We start from the raw sequence: 20,065 nt of genomic DNA, 5'->3' as shown, positions 1-20,065 counted from the left end.
TGGCATTTCAAATGCCATGGATGGAACTGAGGACGAGGCAATATATGAAGACAGTGATTTGTCATCAGACACAGATGAGGACAAGCTAATGAATGGGAGTTTTGACAGTGATGAGGAGTTGTATGAATTTTATGATGAATAAAACTTGAGTTCAATATCTTTATGTAATACACATTTTTCAAATATCGGGTCCCAAAATTAAGTTGCATCTTATACATTTGGAAATATGGTATATCCTGAACCTTGCCTATATGGCAAACATATTATTATTTATGGTGATGTTCAAGTCTCATCCCCTCTAATTACACTGTCCTCTCTACTTTCATCTTCCAGACAGAAATAACCACTCCTTTCCTCGCTTCAGATCCTACTATACCCTGTACAGACTTCTCCCATAGCACCTATCAGACTGCACTGCACTCTGTGGTTTCCAAGTCTGCTTCCTGCTACTCTAAGCCCATAAGGGCAAGGACTCTGACCTATGTTTATATTCAGCTCCAGCACAGTGCTTGAGTTGGATGCAAAGATTAGTATATTTAATTAGAAAGGAGACAAACACATACATACACACACACAATATTCTTGGTTACTGTAGTATTTGTATATTTCAATTCTTCATCTTATGAGGTACCATAATGTACTACTAAAGAGTATAGACTTCCAGCCCTGGCCGGTTGGCTCGGTGGTAGAGCGTCGGCCTGGCGTGCAGAAGTCCCGGGTTCGATTCCCGGCCAGGGCACACAGGAGAAGCACCCATCTACTTCTCCACCCCTCCCCCCTCTCCTTCCTCTCTGTCTCTCTCTTCCCCTCTCGCAGCAAGGCTCCATTGGAGCAAAGATGGCCCGGGCACTGGGGATGGCTCCTTGGGCCTCTGCCCCAGGCGCCAGAGTGGCTCTGGTAGCGACAGAGTGACGCCCCGGAGGGGCAGAGCGTTGCCCCCTGGTGGCCGTGCCGGGTGGATCCCGGTCGGGCACATGCGGGAGTCTGTCTGGCTGTCTATCCCCGTTTCCAGCTTCAGAAAAATACAAAAATAAAAATAAAGAGTATAGACTTCCAAATCAGGTAAACCTAAGAGATCTGAAGCACAGCTCTACCTAACTCTACAACTCTATCTGGCCAGTTAGTTTTTAAACCTCAGGGCTTGGTACATATTATTAGTTAATAAATAGTTGCCATTTTAATATTGCTCTCTCTTTTCACTCATGCCTATAATTTGGATAGCTTAAAATCTCAAATATCCCCACTTACTCCTTTTATTTATTTTTTATATATTTTTTTATTTTATTTTTTTACAGAGACAGAGAGAGAGTCAGAGAGAGGGACAGATAGGGACAGACAGACAGGAACAAAGAGAGATGAGAAGCATTAATCATCAGTTTTTCGTTGTGGCACTTTAGTTGTTCATTGATTGCTTTATCATCATATGTGCCTTGACCGTGGGGCTACAGCAGACCGAGTAACCCCTTGCTCAAGCCAGCGACCTTGGGTCCAAGCTGGTGAGCTTTTTGCTCAAACCAAGTGAGCCCACGCTCAAGCTGGTGACCTCGGAGTCTTGAACCTGGGTCCTTCGCATCCCAGTCCGACGCTCTATCCACTGCGCCACGGCTTGGTCAGGCCCCACTCACTCCTTTTAAAAGTATAGTTTTTGTTTCCCCATCTCCCCAGTAGCAATTTCAATTAACTTCTCAAAGAAAAGAACCACCTATTTTTCACTAGGAAGCCAACCTGTTTTCTTTTTTTTTCTTTTTTTCTTTTTTTTTTGTATTTTTCTGAAGTTGGAAACGGGGAGGCAGTCAGACAGACTCCCGCATGCGCCTGACCGGGATCCACCCGGCACGCCCACCAGGGGGCGATGCTCTGCCCATCTGGGGCGTTGCTCTATTGCAACCAGAGACATTCTAGCGCCTGAGGCAGAGGCCATGGAGCCATCCTCAGCGCCCGGGCCAACTTTGCTCCAATGGAGTCTTGGCTGTGGGAGGGAAAGAGAGAGACAGAGAGGAAGGAGAAGGGGAGGGGTGGAGAAGCAGATGGGCGCTTCTCCTGTGTGCCCTGGCCGGGAATTGAACCCAGGCCTCCTGCACGCCAGGCCGACGCTCTACCACTGAGCCAACCGGACAGGGTCTGCCGACCTGTTTTCAATCTCTTGTACCATTTAAAGATGCCACTTGAAGGTGAACACACTTTCTAATAAAGTTTTATCTATTTCTTGATATTCATAAATATCAGCTAAATGTTATTTTATGGTAGTTTTACAAACAGCTTATTCATCAACTTCAAAATAATAAGAAAAGCATGTGATCACCAAAAATAAAGTAAAATAGAGAATTTCAATATCATCTATTAAGTACTCAAAACAAAGACCTATTTCATACTGCTGACATACACATAAAAATCCAAAAGCTGCCTGACTTGTGGTGGCACAGTGGATAAAAGCATCAACCTGGAACACTGAGGTCGCCGGTTTGAAACTCTGGGCTTGCCCAGTCAAGGCACATATGGGAGTTGATGCTTCCTGCTCCTCCCCCTCCTCTCTCTCCCCCCTTCTCTCAAATGAATAAAATCTTAAAAAAAAAAAAATCCAAAAGCTATCATACATGAAAGCAAGTAGCCCTCATTCATCTGAAAATTTTCAAAACTCTCAACTAGGACCTACTATGCTTGACTATGACCCAAGTTTAGTTACTTGAATATCTCAGACACTAGCAAACTAGAAAGGTAAGATTTGCTTCTGGAGAAATATAAATAGCTAATAGCAAAGGAACAAAATACAAAAAAAGTCTTTAAAGAGATTCTCAACATACTTAGTCTGTCAGAGCAATTTCTTCTCAAAGAAAATGTAACAAATCGACTAATATTAGATAATATGGAAAGGGTTGTATTATAGAAATTCTCTTTACACTCAAAAGCTATTTTCAATCCATAAAAAAATGGATATATTGCCTGACCAGGTGGTGGCGCAGTGGATAGAGCATCGGACTGGGATGTGGCGGTCCCAGGTTCAAGACCCTGAGGTCGCCAGCTTGAGTGCGGGTTCATCTGGTTTGAATAAAGCTCATCAGCTTGGACCCAAGGTCGCTGACTCTAGCAAGGGGTTAATCGGTCTGCGAAGGCCCACAGTCAAGGCACATATGAGAAAGCAATCAATGAACTAAGGTGTCGCAACAAAAAACTGATGATTGATGCTTCTCATGTCTGTCCCTATCTGTCCCTCTCTCTCTGTCTCTGTAAAAAAAAAAAAAAGAAAAAGAAAGAAATGGATATTAATAGTTCAAAAAGTACTTATTTCTCAAGAACAGAGTATGAAAAAAATGTTGCTAAAAATTCTTAAATCAGTTTATTGGTCATTATTAAATGTTAATAAAATTAACATATTATAACCATTTATAAATGTTTATTACAGATGCTATTTCCTGAATCCACAAGTATAAAAATTTGGGTTTGTTTTAGGAATGACAGAAAAATTATTCCAATATTTAAGGGAAGACTATCTTCCATTTTACAGAATTACCTTTCTTGCTTAAGTGCATACTCCAACATTTTGATCCTCCTCACAAGATCCTTCTTCAAATTTTCTTGACCTTTCCTTTCCCCCTGAAGAAAGGCAATCTGGGCCTGAGTAAGAAAAAGAAAAAGAAAATTCAGCTTAGGCAACATACATTTTTAAAAAAACTTAGTTGAAGCCCTGGCCAGGCTGCCCAGTTGGTTTACAGTGTCATCCTGATGCACCAAGGTTGCGGGTCCGATCCTCGGTTGGGGCACATACAAGAATCAACCAATGAATGCATTAATAACCAGATCAACAAACTGCTGTCTCCCACCCAGCTCTTTCTCTCTTTCTGAAATAAATAAATAAATAAGAAACAAAAAGAATGAAGATGGGGGAAGAAGGAAAACCATGAGTTCTTACAATACCCTTGCAAAGTAAGAATTCTCAGAGCTTCACCATATATTTACATTTATGATGGATTCCTTGTCAAGAGACTTTATCCTGGACCTCCCCTACAAACAATAAATAGCTGCGTTTTCTCAAACTCCACTTTTCATTCTACCCCCTTTAGATTTAATAATATGCAGGAAAAAAGAAGTGAAAGATAAAAAAGGGAAAATTGGAGATAATGGCCCTCTGTAGGTTCCTGGCACCTCCAAAGAATTACTAATGAAAAGAACTCCTACATTTTAACATGAAACAAACTGTAAAACTGTTGTCTTCAGTAATACAGAAAGCTAAGAAAGAACTGATCTGCAGAATAGTTAAAAAGACATTTAAGATTGAAATATCTTCCACTTAAGGAACTGAAGCTATGCTGCAAACACTAATTTGTTTTTTTTTGTTGTTTTGTTTTGGGTTTTTTGTTTTTGTTTTTCATTAGAGAGACAGAGAGTCAGAGAGAGGGATAGACAGGGACAGACAAACAAGAACGGAGAGATGAGAGCATCAATCATTAGTTTTTTGTTGCGCATTGCAACACCTTAATTGTTCATTGCTTGCTTTCTCATACGTGCCTTGACCGCGGTCCTTCAGCAGACTGAGTAACCCCTTGCTCGAGCCAGCGACCTTGGGCTCAAGCTGGTGAGCTTTTGCTCAAACCAGATGAGCCCTCGCTCAGGCTGGCGACCTCGGGGTCTTGAACCTGGGTCTTCCGCATCCCAGTCTGACGCTCCATCCACTGCGCCACCGCCCGGTCAGGCGAACACTAACTTGTTAAAGTAACTTCATAACACTATTAAGAACAGGCAAGGAAATCAAAACTACAATGAGATACCACCTCACACCTGTTAGATTAGCTATGATCAACAAGACGGGTAATAGCAAATGTTGGAGAGGCTGTGGAGAAAAAGGAACCCTCATTCACTGTTGGTGGGACTGTAAGGTAGTACAACCATTATGGAGGAAAGTATGGTGGTTCCTCAAAAAACTGCAAATAGAACTACCTTATGACCCAGCAATCCCTCTACTGGGTATATACCCCCAAAACTCAGAAACATTGATACGTGAAGACACATGTAGCCCCATGTTCATTGCAGCACTGTTCACAGTGGCCAAGACATGGAAACAACCAAAAAGCCCTTCAATAGAAGACTGGATAAAGAAGATGTGGCACATATACACTATGGAATACTACTCAGCCATAAGAAACGATGACATCAGATCATTTACAGCAAAATGGTGGGATCTTGATAACATTATAAGGAGTGAAATAAGTAAATCAGAAAAAAACAAGAACTACATGATTCCATACATTGGTGGAACATAAAAATGAGACTAAGAGACATGGACAAGAGTGTGGTGGTTACCAGGGGTGGGGGGAGGGAGGACAGGGGGAGAGTTAGGGGGAGGGGGAGGGGCACAGAGAACTAGATAGAGGGTGGCGAAGGACAATCTGACTTTGGGCGAGGGGTATGCAACATAATTTAATGACAAAATAACCTAGACATGTTTTCTTTGAATATATGTACCCTGATTTATTAATGTCATCCCATTACCATTAATAAAAATTTATTTAAAAAAAAAAAAAAAAAAAAAAAAAAAAAGAACAGGCAAGGAAGTCTATTTAAGGGCCATCAAGGTTAACTATCAATTTCACTATTCCCACGTTTCCCCCTCTCATTTTTATTATATTAACCTAGACAATGTCATTTATATTTTACAGTGCTTTCCATTTTATTAAGTAAGAACTACAGTTAATGGTGCCCTTACCACATCGCTAAGAAATGTCCAACTAAGGTTTAGAGAGCAAGCCATTAAGTTTACTTCTACTTAGTTTGATGACACTAATTTTATTCATTCAGTACTGAAATGAACATAAAACCCAACTCACCAAGCTTCTTAAAATTATCAAGATGTAGGTTACTATTGTTTTTTGCTCCCATTCAATAAACTCTTAAAAATTTTAATTGTAATTAATTAATTATTTTTCTAGCCTGACCTGTGGTGGCGCAGTGGATAAAGTATCGACCTGGAACCCTGAGGTCGCCGGTTCGAAACCCCGGGCTTGCCTGGTCAAGGCACATATGGGAGTTGATGCTTCCTGCTCCTCCTCTGTTCTCCCTATCCCTTTCCTGTCTCTCTCTCTCTCCTCTCTCTCTAATAAAAAAAAAATGAATAAAATAATTATTTTTCTTATTGAAATAATTAAGTCTAAAAATAATTCAATTGTATACAAAGGAAATAATCAAGTATCAACAGTATCTATATTTAATGATCATAATTTTTTTGAAATTATGTATTCAGTAATAAGATCATGATTTTATATAAGCATAATAATAACAATAATACATGCATTTAAAGCTGACAAAAATGAAAGACTTGCCAAAAAAACATGAAAACCCAACTTGTTTGGCCAAACAATGCTTTGGAACAAAATTCTATACACTCTTCAAAATGGCTTTAATAAAAACAATAATTTAATTAGTATAATCACATAATCAAAGTAATATTAAAATTGTTTATCAGTTTTCCTCTCCATACAGGTATACTCTGGCTAGTTTGTATTTCTACCACCAGCACTGGTGCTGGATGATTCTGAAACTTTAGCCCCTACTACTCAAATGTCTTTACTGTGATGCCTTCCTCATCTTATCAATTCATAAACTGGATTAATTAAATATTTAATAAAAAATGAATACCCAGAATTAATGAGAAAGATTACAAAGAAAAAGTAAGTGCCTAGAAAAGGCAAACAAAAGGGTATATAGTAGGTGTGTCTGTGACATTCCTTTATGATCACTGAACACCTCTGTGGTATTTCCTGCCAAAGATGCATAACTGGAAATCAATCATAAAGAAACATCATGAAATTTCAAATTGAGAGATATTTTACATTAACTATTTTGTAATATTCAAAAGTATCAGGTCTTAAAAGTCAAAGAAAGACTTTTACATTGAGAGAAACTAAAAAGACATGAAAATCAAATGTAATTTATGATTCTGGACTGAATTTGGCTACAGAAGGATGTTATTGGGATAACTGGTGAAACAGCAATGAGGTCTCAAGATTAGATAATCGTAATATGTTAGCTTCCTGATCTTGATGGCTAGATGTGATTACACAGGATAGTACTTGTTTATAAGAAATAAACGTAAAGCATTTTGTGGGAGGCAACAGGCTATCAGGTTGGCTGACAACTTGCCATCACATGGTTCAGGACAAAAACTTTTCAGAATCCTTTTTATTGTCCTTGCAACTTTTCTGTAAATATAAGATTTAAAATCTTTTGCCCAGTCTGGGTGGCTCAGTGGCTCAAGCGTTAAACCGGTGCTACAGAGGTTGCAGGATTGACTCCCCAGTCAGGGCACATAAGAGAAGCACACAATGAGCACACAACTAAATGGAACTAAGTGAAAGAAGTTGATGCTTCTCTCTCTTTCTCTCTGTCTTTCTCTTCCTCTACCATTCTCAAATCAATGGAAAAGTAAAAAGAAGATATAAAATCTTTTATTTTGAAATAAACACTATGCCAATGTCCTTAATATAGGCTACAAACAATACAATTTAAAATCAGCATCATGCATAATGAAGAAACCCTAGAAGTACAGACAGGAACAAAACAAGGATGTTGGTTTTTACCACAAACATTTAACATTGTTCTGGAGGTGGTATTGCCAATGTCATTAGTGTAAAAACAAGTAAGTTTAAAAATAGAAAAGAGGAAATAAAATTACTATTATTTGCAAATGATGAGTGGATACCTGGAAAAATCCAAGAAAATGAACTATAAACTATTACAAAAATAAAGGAATTTTAGTCAAGTAGATAGATGCATATAAAAGTAATAAATTGAGGCCCTGGCCGGTTGGCTCAGTGGTAGAGCGTCGGCCTGGCGTGCAGTAGTCCCAGGTTCGATTCCCGGCCAGGGCACACAGGAGAAGCGCCCATCTGCTTCTCTACTCCTCCCCTTCTCCTTCTTCTCTGTCTCTCTCTTCCCCTCCTGCAGCTGAGGCTCCACTGGAGCAAAAGATGGCCCGGGCGCTGGGGATGGCTCCTTGGCCTCTGCTCCAGGCGCTAGAGTGGCTCTGGTCGCAACAGAGCGACGCCTCGGATGGGCAGAGCATCGCCCCCTGGTGGGCAGAGCGTCGCCCCCTGGTGGGCGTGCTGGGTGGATCCCGGTGGGGCGCATGCGGGAGTCTGTCTGACTGCCTCCCCATTTCCAGCTTCAAAAAAAGAAAAAAGAAAAAAAAAAGGTAATAAATTGAAACCAGGGAAATTCTATAAAAACGACTGGCTAGATGATATAGTAAAAGAAAAGAATCCCATTTAAAGGAACAAGAAAGAAAATGATTAGACTAAATTAAGAGCTATGCAAAGAATACTTTAAATGGTGCCAAAGAACACAAAAAAATGCTTCAAATGAGAAGCAAAGTCATGTTCTTAAAAATAGTGCATTACAATGATTTTATTTCTCCCTAAATTAATCTTGCCCAATTAAAAAACCAAGAGTGTTTTTAAAAAGCATCATATACGATATTCTAAATTACATATGGAAATATAAATACACAATAAACAAATTACTTAAAAGCCCTAAAATATTTTAAAGCTTACAATTCTATAAGTCATTTAAAAATTGGTACCAACACATAAACATAGAAAGATATACATGGTACAGAAAATCCAAAAACAAACCCAAATATACACAGGAATTCATTTAAAGCTAAAGGTGACAATGCATGCATATAATTGAGAAAAATGTGGATTATTCAATAAATGTTGATGGGCAGCCATATAAAAATTATTTCTCAAATCAAATGTGAAAGGGATCAAAAAAATTTAAAGAAATCCCAAAGTATTAAACAAAAATATAAAGAGTTTGTTTTAATAATCTCAGGGTTAGGGATGCCTTTCTGAGAAGACTAAAGCCCAAAGCCATAAAAGACTAATAAATGTCATCTCAAAAATATATTTATATATGGCAATAAAAATGTTGCTGAACAACTATCATGAGAAATAAAACAACTCTTTTTCAAGAAATTTCCAAAAAATAGAAAAAGAGTCATATCACAACTCACATTCTTAATAATTCAAGAGATGGCTCTGGCCGATTATCTCAATCGGTTAAGAGCATTATCTCAAAATGACAAGGTTGAGGAGGATTCAATCCCCAGTCAGGGCACACACGGGGAGCACGACTGAGTGGAACAACGAATGCTTACTTCCCTCTCCCCTCTTTATCCCTTCCTCTCTGTCTCAAAAAAAGAAAGAAATAATTAAGCCCTGGCTAGGTAGCTCAGTTGGTTGGAGCATCATCCCAGATGAGGATGACTGATGGTTCAATTCCCCAGTCAGGGCACATATAGGAGCAGCTCGATGTGCCTGTCTCTCTCAAAAAAATAAAAAAGAAAAGAAAGAAAATAATAATTTAAGAGCACCTACAGCCCTGGCTGGTTGGCTCAGTGGTAGAGCGTCAGCCTGGCATGCAAAGGTCCCGGGTTCGATTCCCGGCCAGGGCACACAGGAGAAGCGCCCATCTGCTTCTCCACCCCTCCCCCTCTCCTTCCTCTCTCTCTCTTCCCCTCCCGCAGCCGAGGCTCCATTGGAGTGGAGATGGCCCGGGCGCTGGGGATGGCTCTGTGGCCTCTGCCTCAGGCGCTGGAGTGGCTCTGGTCGCAACAGAGCAACGCCCCGGAGGGGCAGAGCATCGCCCCCTGGTGGGCAGAGCGTTGCCCCCCCTGGTGGGCGTGCGGGTGGATCCCAGTCAGGCACATGCGGGAGTCTGTCTGACTGTCTCTCCCCGTTTCCAGCTTCAGAAAAAACAAACAAACAAAAAAAGAGCACCTACAAATCAATATGAAAAAGATCAGGAACTCAATAGAAAAACATACTAAGGACATGTTGATAAAAAGGAAATACAAAAGGCTCAAACATATTAAAAATGTTCAAATCCGGCCCTGGCCGGTTGGCTCATTGGTAGAGCGTCGGCCTAGCGTGCGGAGGACCTGGGTTCGATTCCCGGCCAGGGCACACAGGAGAAGCGCCCATTTGCTTCTCTACCCCTCCGCCGCGCTTTCCTCTCTGTCTCTCTCTTCCCCTCCTGCAGCCAAGGCTCCATTGGAGCAAAGATGGCCCGGGCGCTGGGGATGGCTCTGTGGCCTCTGCCTCAGGCGCTAGAGTGGCTCTGGTAGCAACATGGCGACGCCCAGGATGGGCAGAGCATCGCCCCCTGGTGGGCAGAGCGTCGCCCCATGGTGGGCGTGCCGGGTGGATCCTGGTCGGGCGCATGCGGGAGTCTGTCTGACTGTCTCTCCCTGTTTCCAGCTTCAAAAAAATGAAAAAAAAAAAAAAGTTCAAATCCACATGCAAGAGAAATAAATACCAATCAAACTTGTAGTCAGTTAATACTGTTAAGTGAATAAATGTGAATATCTGAGTATTACAAAACAAAGGCTCATTTATTAGAAGACCCCAAGGTCTTATCTTAGCTTTTTGTATATAAATGTATGTGTTCTGGTACTTATACCTTAACTAGATTGGAAGTGCACCGTGAGAAGAAATTTGGTTTCACTTGTCTTATAGTCTTCCTTACAGCAATTTGGACTGTGGAAGGTAGTAGGCATCCCCCAAACATGTTATTGAACTGAGTGAAAATGATTTTATTTTCTTATCAGTAAAAATACATAATAAACAAAGAATTTGGGAGAGAATCAAAAAAGCCAGTGTGAACTAGTTTGTCAGCTGGAGGGCCTATTTCATACCTCTGTGGAGTAAAGAGCTGCGGTTCTGGAATAGCTCTGCCCCTTGCTCTTTATCAGCTTATTTGCTTTTTTTCCAGATAACTAATATGCCACAGATGGTGAAGTCAGTGGTTCTCCAACTGCTGTCCCAGACTAGCAGCACCAGCAGCACCTGGGTAGACTTGCTAAAAATGCAAATTCTCAGCACCACCACCTCTGTTGAATCAGAAACTGAAGGTGGGGCTGCAAGATGAAAGCTGTGTTTTAACAAGTCCTCTAGGTTAGAGGTCCACAATCTTTTTTGGGCCACGGACCGGAAAATATTTCAGAAAATATTTTCACGGACCGGCCTTTAGGGTGGGACGGATAAATGTATCACGTGACCGAGACAAGCGTCAAGAGTGAGTCTTAGATGGATGTAACAGAGGGAATCTGGTCATTTTCTAAAAATAAAACTTTGTTCAGACTTAAATATAAATAAAACGGAAATAATGTAAGTTATTTATTCTTTCTCTGTGGACCAGTACCAAATGGCCCACGGACCAGTACCAGTCCACGGCCCAGGGGCTGGGGACCACTGCTCTAGGTGATTCTGATGTTTAAATTTGATATCACCATGCCCTGGCCGGTTGGCTCAGCGGTAGAGCGTCGGCCTGGTGTGCGGGGGACCTGGGTTCGATTCCCGGCCAGGGCACATAGGAGAAGCGCCCATTTGCTTCTCCACCCCCGCGCCCCCTCCTTCCTCTCTGTCTCTCTCTTCCCCTCCCGCAGCCAAGGCTCCATTGGAGCAAAGATGGCCCGGGCGCTGGGGATGGCTCCTTGGCCTCTGCCCCAGGTGCTAGAGTGGCTCTGGTCGCGGCAGAGCGACGCCCCAGAGGGGCAGAGCATCGCCCCCTGGTGGGCAGAGCATCGCCCCCTAGTGGGCATGCCGGGTGGATCCCGGTGGGGCGCATGCGGGAGTCTGTCTGACTGTCTCTCCCCGTTTCCAGCTTCAGAAAAATACCAAAAAAAAAAAAAAAAAAATTGATATCACCAAGTGGTGACACTGTCTTTAGGAGAAAGAGCTAGCCAGAGGCAATTAACTGGATGCCAGACAAAGCCAACTAGTAGCCTAACATGTTTACTCAGATTTCACCTTATCAGGTCTTTGTTCAAATGACACCTTATTGGTAAAGCCTTTCTTCCCCACTCCACCCTCTCAAGCACTCCATATCCCACTTGGCCCACTTTTTCACAGCACTTAGTACCATCTAACATTTCAAGAATGCATTTATTTATTACTGTCACAATTTATGCTTCATGAAGGTAGGATGTTTTCATCATTGCTGCTTTTCCAGTGCCTAGAACAGGACCTGGCATGAAGCAGGCACTTGAAAAATATCCGCTGAGCCTGACCAGGTGGTGGCACAGTGGATAAGAGTGTCAAACAGGGACTCGGAGGACCCAAGTTCAAAACCCCAAGGTCATGGCCCTGGCCGGTTGGCTCTGTGGTAGAGCGTCGGCCTGGCGTGCAGGGGTCCCGGGTTCGATTCCCGACCAGGGCACACAGGGGAAGCGCCCATCTGCTTCTTCACCCCTCCCCCTCTTCTTCCTCTCTGTCTCTCTCTTCCCCTCCCGCAGCGAGGCTCCACTGGAGCAAGGATGGCCCGGGCGCTGGGGATGGCCCCTTGGCCTCTGCCCCACGCGCTGGAGTGGCTCTGGTCGCAGCAGAGCGACGCCCCGGAGGGGCAGAGCATCGCCCCCTGGTGGGCAGAGCGTCACTCCCTGGTGGGCGTGCCGGGTGGATCCCGGTCGGGCGCATGCGGGAGTCTGTCTGACTGTCTCTCCCCGTTTCCAGCTTCAGAAAAATACAAAAAAAAAAAAAAAAAAAAAAAAACCAAGGTCACCAGCTTGAGCAAGAAGTCGCTGGCTTGAAGCCCAAGATGGCTGGCTTGAGCCCAAGGTCACTGGTTTGAGCAAGGGGTCACTTACTCTGCTGTAGCCCCCCAATCAAGGCACATATGAGAAAGCAATCACTGAACAACTAAGGAGCTGCAACAAAGAACTGATGCTTCTCATCTCTGTCCCTTCCTGTCTGTCCCTATCTGTCCCTCTCTCTGACTGTCAAAAAAAGAAAGAAAGAAAGGGAAGGAAGGGAAGGAAGGGAACGAAAGGAAGGAAGGGAAGGAAGGGAAGGAAGGAAGGAAGGAAGGGAGAATTGGCTGAATGAAAATATGAATCACTGATGCCAAAACCCAGATTCATAAACACTCTAGCACCAGCCTCCACACTATATGCCCTAACCATAACACCTTTTCCACAGTTCCAGCATTTCCAGATAATTAGCACAGCCTCTCCTACTACACCACACACACACACACACACACACACACACACACACACACACACAAATCTAGGGACATTAGGGCTAAAGACAAAACAAATAAAACAGAGCTCACAGTTCAGTGAACGAAAAGTATATACTGAATAAAAGTATCGATTGGTAACACATGTTGTGCACAACTAGAACCAGAAACACAATTATAGGCAAAAGCAATAAGTATACAAATAAAATACGGGATGCCTACTTAACTGGAGTACAGTATAAAACTGATGTTCAACTCTAAAACTATATTTTATTCTGGTATTAAAACTCTATGCCTAGTTTTATCTTTAACAAACTAGTGACTTTCTGAAAGATCCTCGTAAAGTTTTTGTCATTTTTTTACTTACCTAATATTCCTTTCAACCTTAATTTTTACTTATTTATTCAATCATTTTCAGAACATAAATTTCCAAAAGATACACTCCCATATATTTCTTCCTTCTCATACATTCTTGCTAAAGAGACAATACCATTAAAAGGTGAAACTAAAAAGAAGATACAAGATTCAGAAAACAAGAATTGTAACGAAGGAAAGAGCAAAAAATGCTTAGATCAGTGGAAGTCACCCTGTTCCCTACTGCCCACTAGTGGGCGTTCCAGCTTTCATGGTGGGTGGTAGCAGAGCAACCAGAGTATAAATAAAAAGATAGATTTAACTATACTAAGTTGTTTTATAAAGATTTATTCTGCCAAACTTAGTGAAAATCTAACATAAAGTACTTGGTAAGTAATTATTATATGCTTTAACTTGCTGTAACTCTGCTTTATAAATTTTTATAAAGTAAAGTTACTTCCCTACTTTATAAATCACCATTACTGTGGAACCGGTGGACGGTTAGAAAATTTTACTACTAACAGAGATACAAAACTGGGCGGTAGGTATAAAAAGGTTGACAACCTGTTTTAGATTAAAAGGCCTATATAGTAAGTAGGCCATATCAGAACAAGACATGAAACTATAGGAATAAAATCAATAGTTTTAAAAAGGGGGTAAGGGGCTTGAAAATTATTTGGTAATTTTGACCACATATAAATTCGCATTTAAAGGCTACTGAACTCTGCGGGGGTGGGGGGGGGTGGGGGGGGCAATGTTCAAAGAAAATTAAACCATGAGAAAAATGAGGTAATCATTAACTCCAGGAAAACCAAAAGTTGCATAAGAAAAAAAAAAAAAAAAACAATCACAGCACACTATCTGGCTGGCTCGTAGTGGCTATTACTTGTGTATATTTATATAATTTTAAGTATTTTGATATAACTGAGGGATAGGAAGTGGAGCCAAGAAGTAAAAGGGGATAATATAATAACTAAATCCTCATCTACCACAAAGTTAGTAGCTATTATTTAAAATTAACAAAGAAAAGTAGTATAATACTGTTTTGAAATATGAATAAATAACAGGGCAATTAAGAGTTTTGAAAAATGGTTGATTCTGAGGAGTTATATTTGGAGATAGGGAATGGCACATCAGGGAACAACTCTCTTGTATCATAAGCCCTTTAGTATTATTTTCCTTTAATTCTGTGCATGTATGACTTTGACAAAAATTAAAATTAAAATATATTTGATAATTTAACAACTATCCATACAGCTTGGTACTAAAGGATTCCACATGAAGTGTGTAGTAGACCATGAACTTCTTGAAAATACACGTGTCTTAACTATCATTGGATCTCTAGTGCCTAACATAGTCTCTGGTGCAAAAATCACAAAAGTGAACAGAACAGAGATTTCAAAACGTGACAAACTATTCTAAAAAATAAAAATATGTTAATCCAGAAGTAATACAATACTAAAAAAAGAGCATGATTTAATACTTGTTAGGACCAAAAAAGAATCATTATGAAAAGAAATAACTTGAAGTTATTCATATGCTAACCAATACACTGCAATAAAACCCACATGTTCCGTTATTGAGTGCTGACCATGTAACAAAACTGTGCTCAGTACTGGAGGATAGCCCCAACAGAGACATAGTCCATTTTTGCAGAGTTTATAATCTACATAAAATACTTGTGTTTTTTTTCAAAAGTGCTTTTCCTTTTACATTCTTTTTTTTTTTTTGTATTTTTCCAAAGCTGGAAACAGGGAGAGACAGTCAGACAGACTCCCGCATGCGCCCGACCGGGATTCACCCGGCACGCCCACCAGGGGGCGATGCTCTGCCCCTCCGGGGCGTCGCTCTGTTGCGACCAGAGCCACTCTAGTGCCTGGGGCAGAGGCCAAGGAGCCATCCCCAGCGCCCGGGCCATCTTTGCTCCAATGGAGCCTCACTGTGGGAGGGGAAGAGAGAGACAGAGAGGAAGGAGAGAGGGAGGGGTGGAGAAGCAGATGGGCGCTTCTCCTGTGTGCCCTGGCCGGGAATCGAACCCGGGTCCCCTTGCACACCAGGCCGACGCTCTACCACTGAGCCAACCGGCTCTTTTTACATTCTTATAAAAATAGCATAAGCCTTTCTGACTTCTGAAGAAATAACTATAGTCAATTAAAATACCTGTAGTAAAAGTATTTAAACACAAGACATTATACATAATAAACCATAAGGCATGCTTCAAAAAAAATAAAACAGAAAGTATAAACAGGAGATACAACTAATAAAAGCATACCTTTTAAAAAAGGTCAGTATTAATCAACATAATAACCAAATTGAGACTGGCAGACAGTCATGAGTCTATATATATAGATGAAAAATCATTACATGGAAACTACAGAGCCTAACTAGCAATAAAAAATATAAATTATCGCAATTACAAATATAAAAATTAAAGTTGGGTGAATTTTTTTATTTTCTTCTTAAAACTTTACTGTAAATTAGAATTTTTTGAAAGTTTAAGAAAAGCAGCTTTTATGCATCATGTACGTCTGCCAGTTAAATTAAGAAGATAAAAATAAAAACTAACGTTCACAGACAGATGAATTAGAGATATATCTTTGTGTGGTGGTGGCAATGCAATTTTTTTCCAATAAGGGGCTGACAAGTCTACACCCATACCCTATGACTTGGTATGAGAACACCAGCCCCTTCCTCAACATCAACCAAAAAAAAAGGAATGTGCAAAGGTATTCAGGAACACTCTACCTTTGCTTCTATTTTTATCCTTTATTTCCTTCTCATTTCCCTCAATCCATTTCTCTATACAGATAGAATTACAGTAGAGAATTTTATAGCTTACTTTTAGTTATACAGTTTCTGTGTTATTACTGTTTTTATAACCAACATTTTCATTGGGTTTATTATAGATCTTCAAGTACATTTACCATAACTTATATAACCAGATCTTGTGTACTGGCTATTCAAAATACACATTTCCAACTCCCTTCTACCTTGTACCTTTCCCACTATAGAATCTGGAAAGCAAATGCTTAACTGTCTTAAACTCTGTTGCGTCTAGCCCTAGCTATGTAACCAGTGAAATATATATGGATGTCTGCTGGGGCTGGGGAAAAGGTACTTCTGGGAAAGTTTATCACTCACTGATAAAGAAGACTCACTCCAGAATCAATCAAACAAACAAACAAAACCCTTTCTCTGCTTTCTCTGAGGTCTTAAATACAGTAGTTTCCCCTTTTCCATGGTTTCAGCAGTAGTTTCTCTCACAGTCAACTGTGGCCACCAAAAATATTAAATAAAAAATTCCAGAAATAAACAATTGTTGTTTTAAATTGCACACCACTCTCAGTGGCATGAAGAAATCTCATTGTCCCACCTGAGACAGTCCACACTATATAAGCTCCTGAATGCTAGCCACTTAGCAGCCAACTTAGTTATCAAATCAATTGTGGGGCATCGCAGTAAAATATAACCCTTAATTTACGTAATAGCTCTAATGCGCAGAGTAGTGATGCTGGCAATTCAAACACGCCAAAGAGAGAGAGAAAGAGAGAGAGAGACTGTAAAATACAGATGTATGTATAGGGTTATACTGAGGTTCAGTACTACCCACAGTTTCAGGCATCTACCAGAGATGGGAGGGACATAACCTCCATAAAGTGGAACTACTGTCTAGTAATCTTTTAACCATAATATATTAAAAAGGAAGACAATAAGTCAGTACATTGGAGGCAAAAGATGGTAGAGAATAGAAAAAATGTAGATTTTTTATGTTATCACTAAGCAACTACACCAGCTTATGTCAGAGAAAAAGACCTAATAGAACTGTGAGAAAATGATCTTTATGTGTTAACTCACTATTAACGGAGTTTAATTGCAGCCAAAAACATTTTAAGTGGTATTCCTCATTTCACCAGAGTGACATTTAGATTATAATTTTTCACTATTACAAAATAAACTGTAATGGTGTTCTTAATGAATATAGGCTTTTAAGACAATTTTTGTTCATCTCTCTGGAATAGACTATAAGCAGGATCTTATAACACATAGATCAAAGTATAACACTGTTTCCTTATGTTAATTACCAATACCACCAACAATGCATGAGAGTAAAATTTAACACATCACCCCTTCCATTGGATGTTATTATTATTGTTTTTAAAAATGCATAGATAAGCTATACCACTGTTAGGAATATACCCCAAGAACACCATAGCACTGTATGAAAAGAAGAAATGCACCCCCATGTTTATGGCAGCATTGTTCACAATAGCAAAGATTTGGAAACAGCCCAAGTGTCCATCAGAGGACGAGTGGATTAAAAAGCTTTGGTATATATATATATACTATGGAATACTACTCAGCCATAAGAAATGATGACATAGGATCTTTTACAACAACATGGATGGGCCTTGATAACATTATACTGAGTGAAAGAAGTAAATCAGAAAAAACTAAGAACTATATGATTCCATACATAGGTGGGACATAAAGATGAGACTCAGAGACATGGACAACAGTGTTGGGGTTACAGGGTGGGGGGAGGAGAGGGGCACAAAACAATAAAAAATAAAAAAATAAAAATGCATAGATAAAAAAGGGTACCTCACTGCTGTAATGTATATATTTTGATGATAATTATTAATATGGACTATTTTGCTATATGTTGACTATTATCCTCCTCTGAGTCCTCTGCTAAACAAGACAAGATCTTTGAAATTCCAGGTTCATCTTTGCCCAATTTTAGCAAAAATCTTACTAAATCAGTTTAGCAAGAATCCTTCAAAATCGGATCACCCTCAATCTTGATCAAATTCCACATCATCCACCATCTCCCAGTAGATGTCTGACCCCCCTGGTCAGACTTCAGCAGGAATTCTGTCAAGTAACTTCCACTCACCAGACCCCACCCTCCTCCTAGGCTATAAATTCCCACTTTTCCTTGTTGTATTCAGAATTGAACTCAGTTATATACTGAGGTCATAATTCCTGATTAAAATTTGCTTTAACCATTTCAGCCACTGTCTGGCTCTGGTTTTCTTTCATACCGTTAAATGTAAAATTTAGAGAGTTTCTAAAAGCAAAGTCTAAACTGAACTCCAAATTGTAAATAAGGATTAAACCTGAGTTTTTTTGTTAAAAAATTGGTGATTTCTAGTCAGTGATTTAGTTCTAAATCTCTTCTCTTATTCACATTATAACAAACTTATAAAAATATTTTTAATCAATAGATTTCTTAACTAGGGAAGTCAATTTTCTTAAAATAACCTTTCATTAATAACTACCTGACTTTCAACTATCGTAACACATTCATTTCTAATAAAATAGTAGGTCAAGATGTCAAAGTAATAATTTTTATTCAAACAGTCTGAAAACATATAGAACATAAGAAAAATAGGACTTACTAGGCACATACAAAAAATACTCGAGGTAAATTAAATCATTTAGCCTTGATTTATATTGAGTCTTAAAGATCAATAAATTCCTACTTTCATTCTTTAAAAAGCCAGTAAACATAATTTTTCTTGATAACTCAGGACCATAACTCTATACATCAATTATTGAACTGTATTGTATAAAAATTCAATGTCCTTTGATTTGGGAGTTGGGAAATTCTTATTTCTGGTTCTCTCACTAATCCGTGTGATCTTATTAAAGGGACTTAACTTTCTGAACTCCAGTTCCCTGAACTATCAATGAAATGGTTTACATTCTGTGATTTACATGGAACTACAGATGATACATGGAAAACACCTGAATAAGTACTGATCCCAAGACAATGAGTTTCTTTTTCCCTAAGATTTCTATGTGTTTGCATTCTATTTGCATCCTTTTCACAGGAGACTAATGGTATACAGTTGAATTAACATCTTCCAAAGCAGTGTTACTTCGGGTAATTTTTAAAAATTTATTATTGAATCCAAGAAAACAGCCAACTTCTAAAAGATATCCTTACCCTACAGAATAACCATCCTCTTCTCTATCATAGGGTCTTTTTTTTTCTGGCATTATTTGTCCAAGGGCTCCTTCTTGCAAATCTGAACTCGATTTTAACATCATTATTATTAGTACATAATGTGACAGGTACTAGAAATAACATTTAAAAAAATAATATTGGGCCCTGGCTGGTTGGCTCAGCAGTAGAGCGTCAGTCTGGGGTGTGGAAGTCCCGGTTTCAAATCACGGTCAGGGCACACAGGAGAAGTGCCCATCTGCTTCTCCACCCCTCCCCCTCTCCTTTCTCTGTCTCTCTCTTCCCCTCCAGCAGCCAACGCTCCACTGGAGCAAAGTTGGCCCAGTGCTGAGGATGGCTCCATGGCCTCCACCTCATCAGGCGCTTGAATGGCTCCAGTTGCAATTGGAGGAACACCCCAGATGGGCAGAGCATCGCCCCCTGGTGGGTATGCCCAGTGGATCCCAATTGGGTGCATGTGGGAGTTGGTCTCTCTGCCTCCCTGCTTCTCACTACAAAAAAATACAAAAAAAAAAAAAAAAAAAAAAGGACTTATCTTCCTAGAAAAACACTCACTTTCTATTTAGAAGGAATAAGAAATGTACATAAAATTTGAAGGTATGGCTTCAGAAAAGAAAAAATATGTTACGTGAAACTGCCGATTATAAAGAACATGATGCCAAAGACATTTTCTGGCAGTCTGTATTTAACAAACAAAGGGAGAAGACAACAACAAACCTACACTCACAG

General features: G+C 40.1%; 1 protein-coding gene across 2 annotated transcripts in view; it reads right to left on the bottom strand.

The window, feature by feature from the left end:
- STRN (striatin) overlaps positions 1-20,065 on the bottom strand; it is a 110,810-nt gene that overhangs the window by 76,547 nt on the left and 14,198 nt on the right. For both annotated transcript variants that reach the window (XM_066378514.1, XM_066378515.1), the window contains exon 2: positions 3,509-3,612. In XM_066378514.1, the coding sequence (XP_066234611.1) occupies positions 3,509-3,612 (104 nt within the window). The remainder of the gene's footprint in view (positions 1-3,508; positions 3,613-20,065) is intronic.

Source organism: Saccopteryx leptura, chromosome 3, assembly GCF_036850995.1.
Source record: "Saccopteryx leptura isolate mSacLep1 chromosome 3, mSacLep1_pri_phased_curated, whole genome shotgun sequence".
NCBI classification, from domain to species: Eukaryota; Metazoa; Chordata; class Mammalia; order Chiroptera; family Emballonuridae; genus Saccopteryx; species Saccopteryx leptura.
This window is presented reverse-complemented; position numbering and strand designations above follow the sequence as displayed.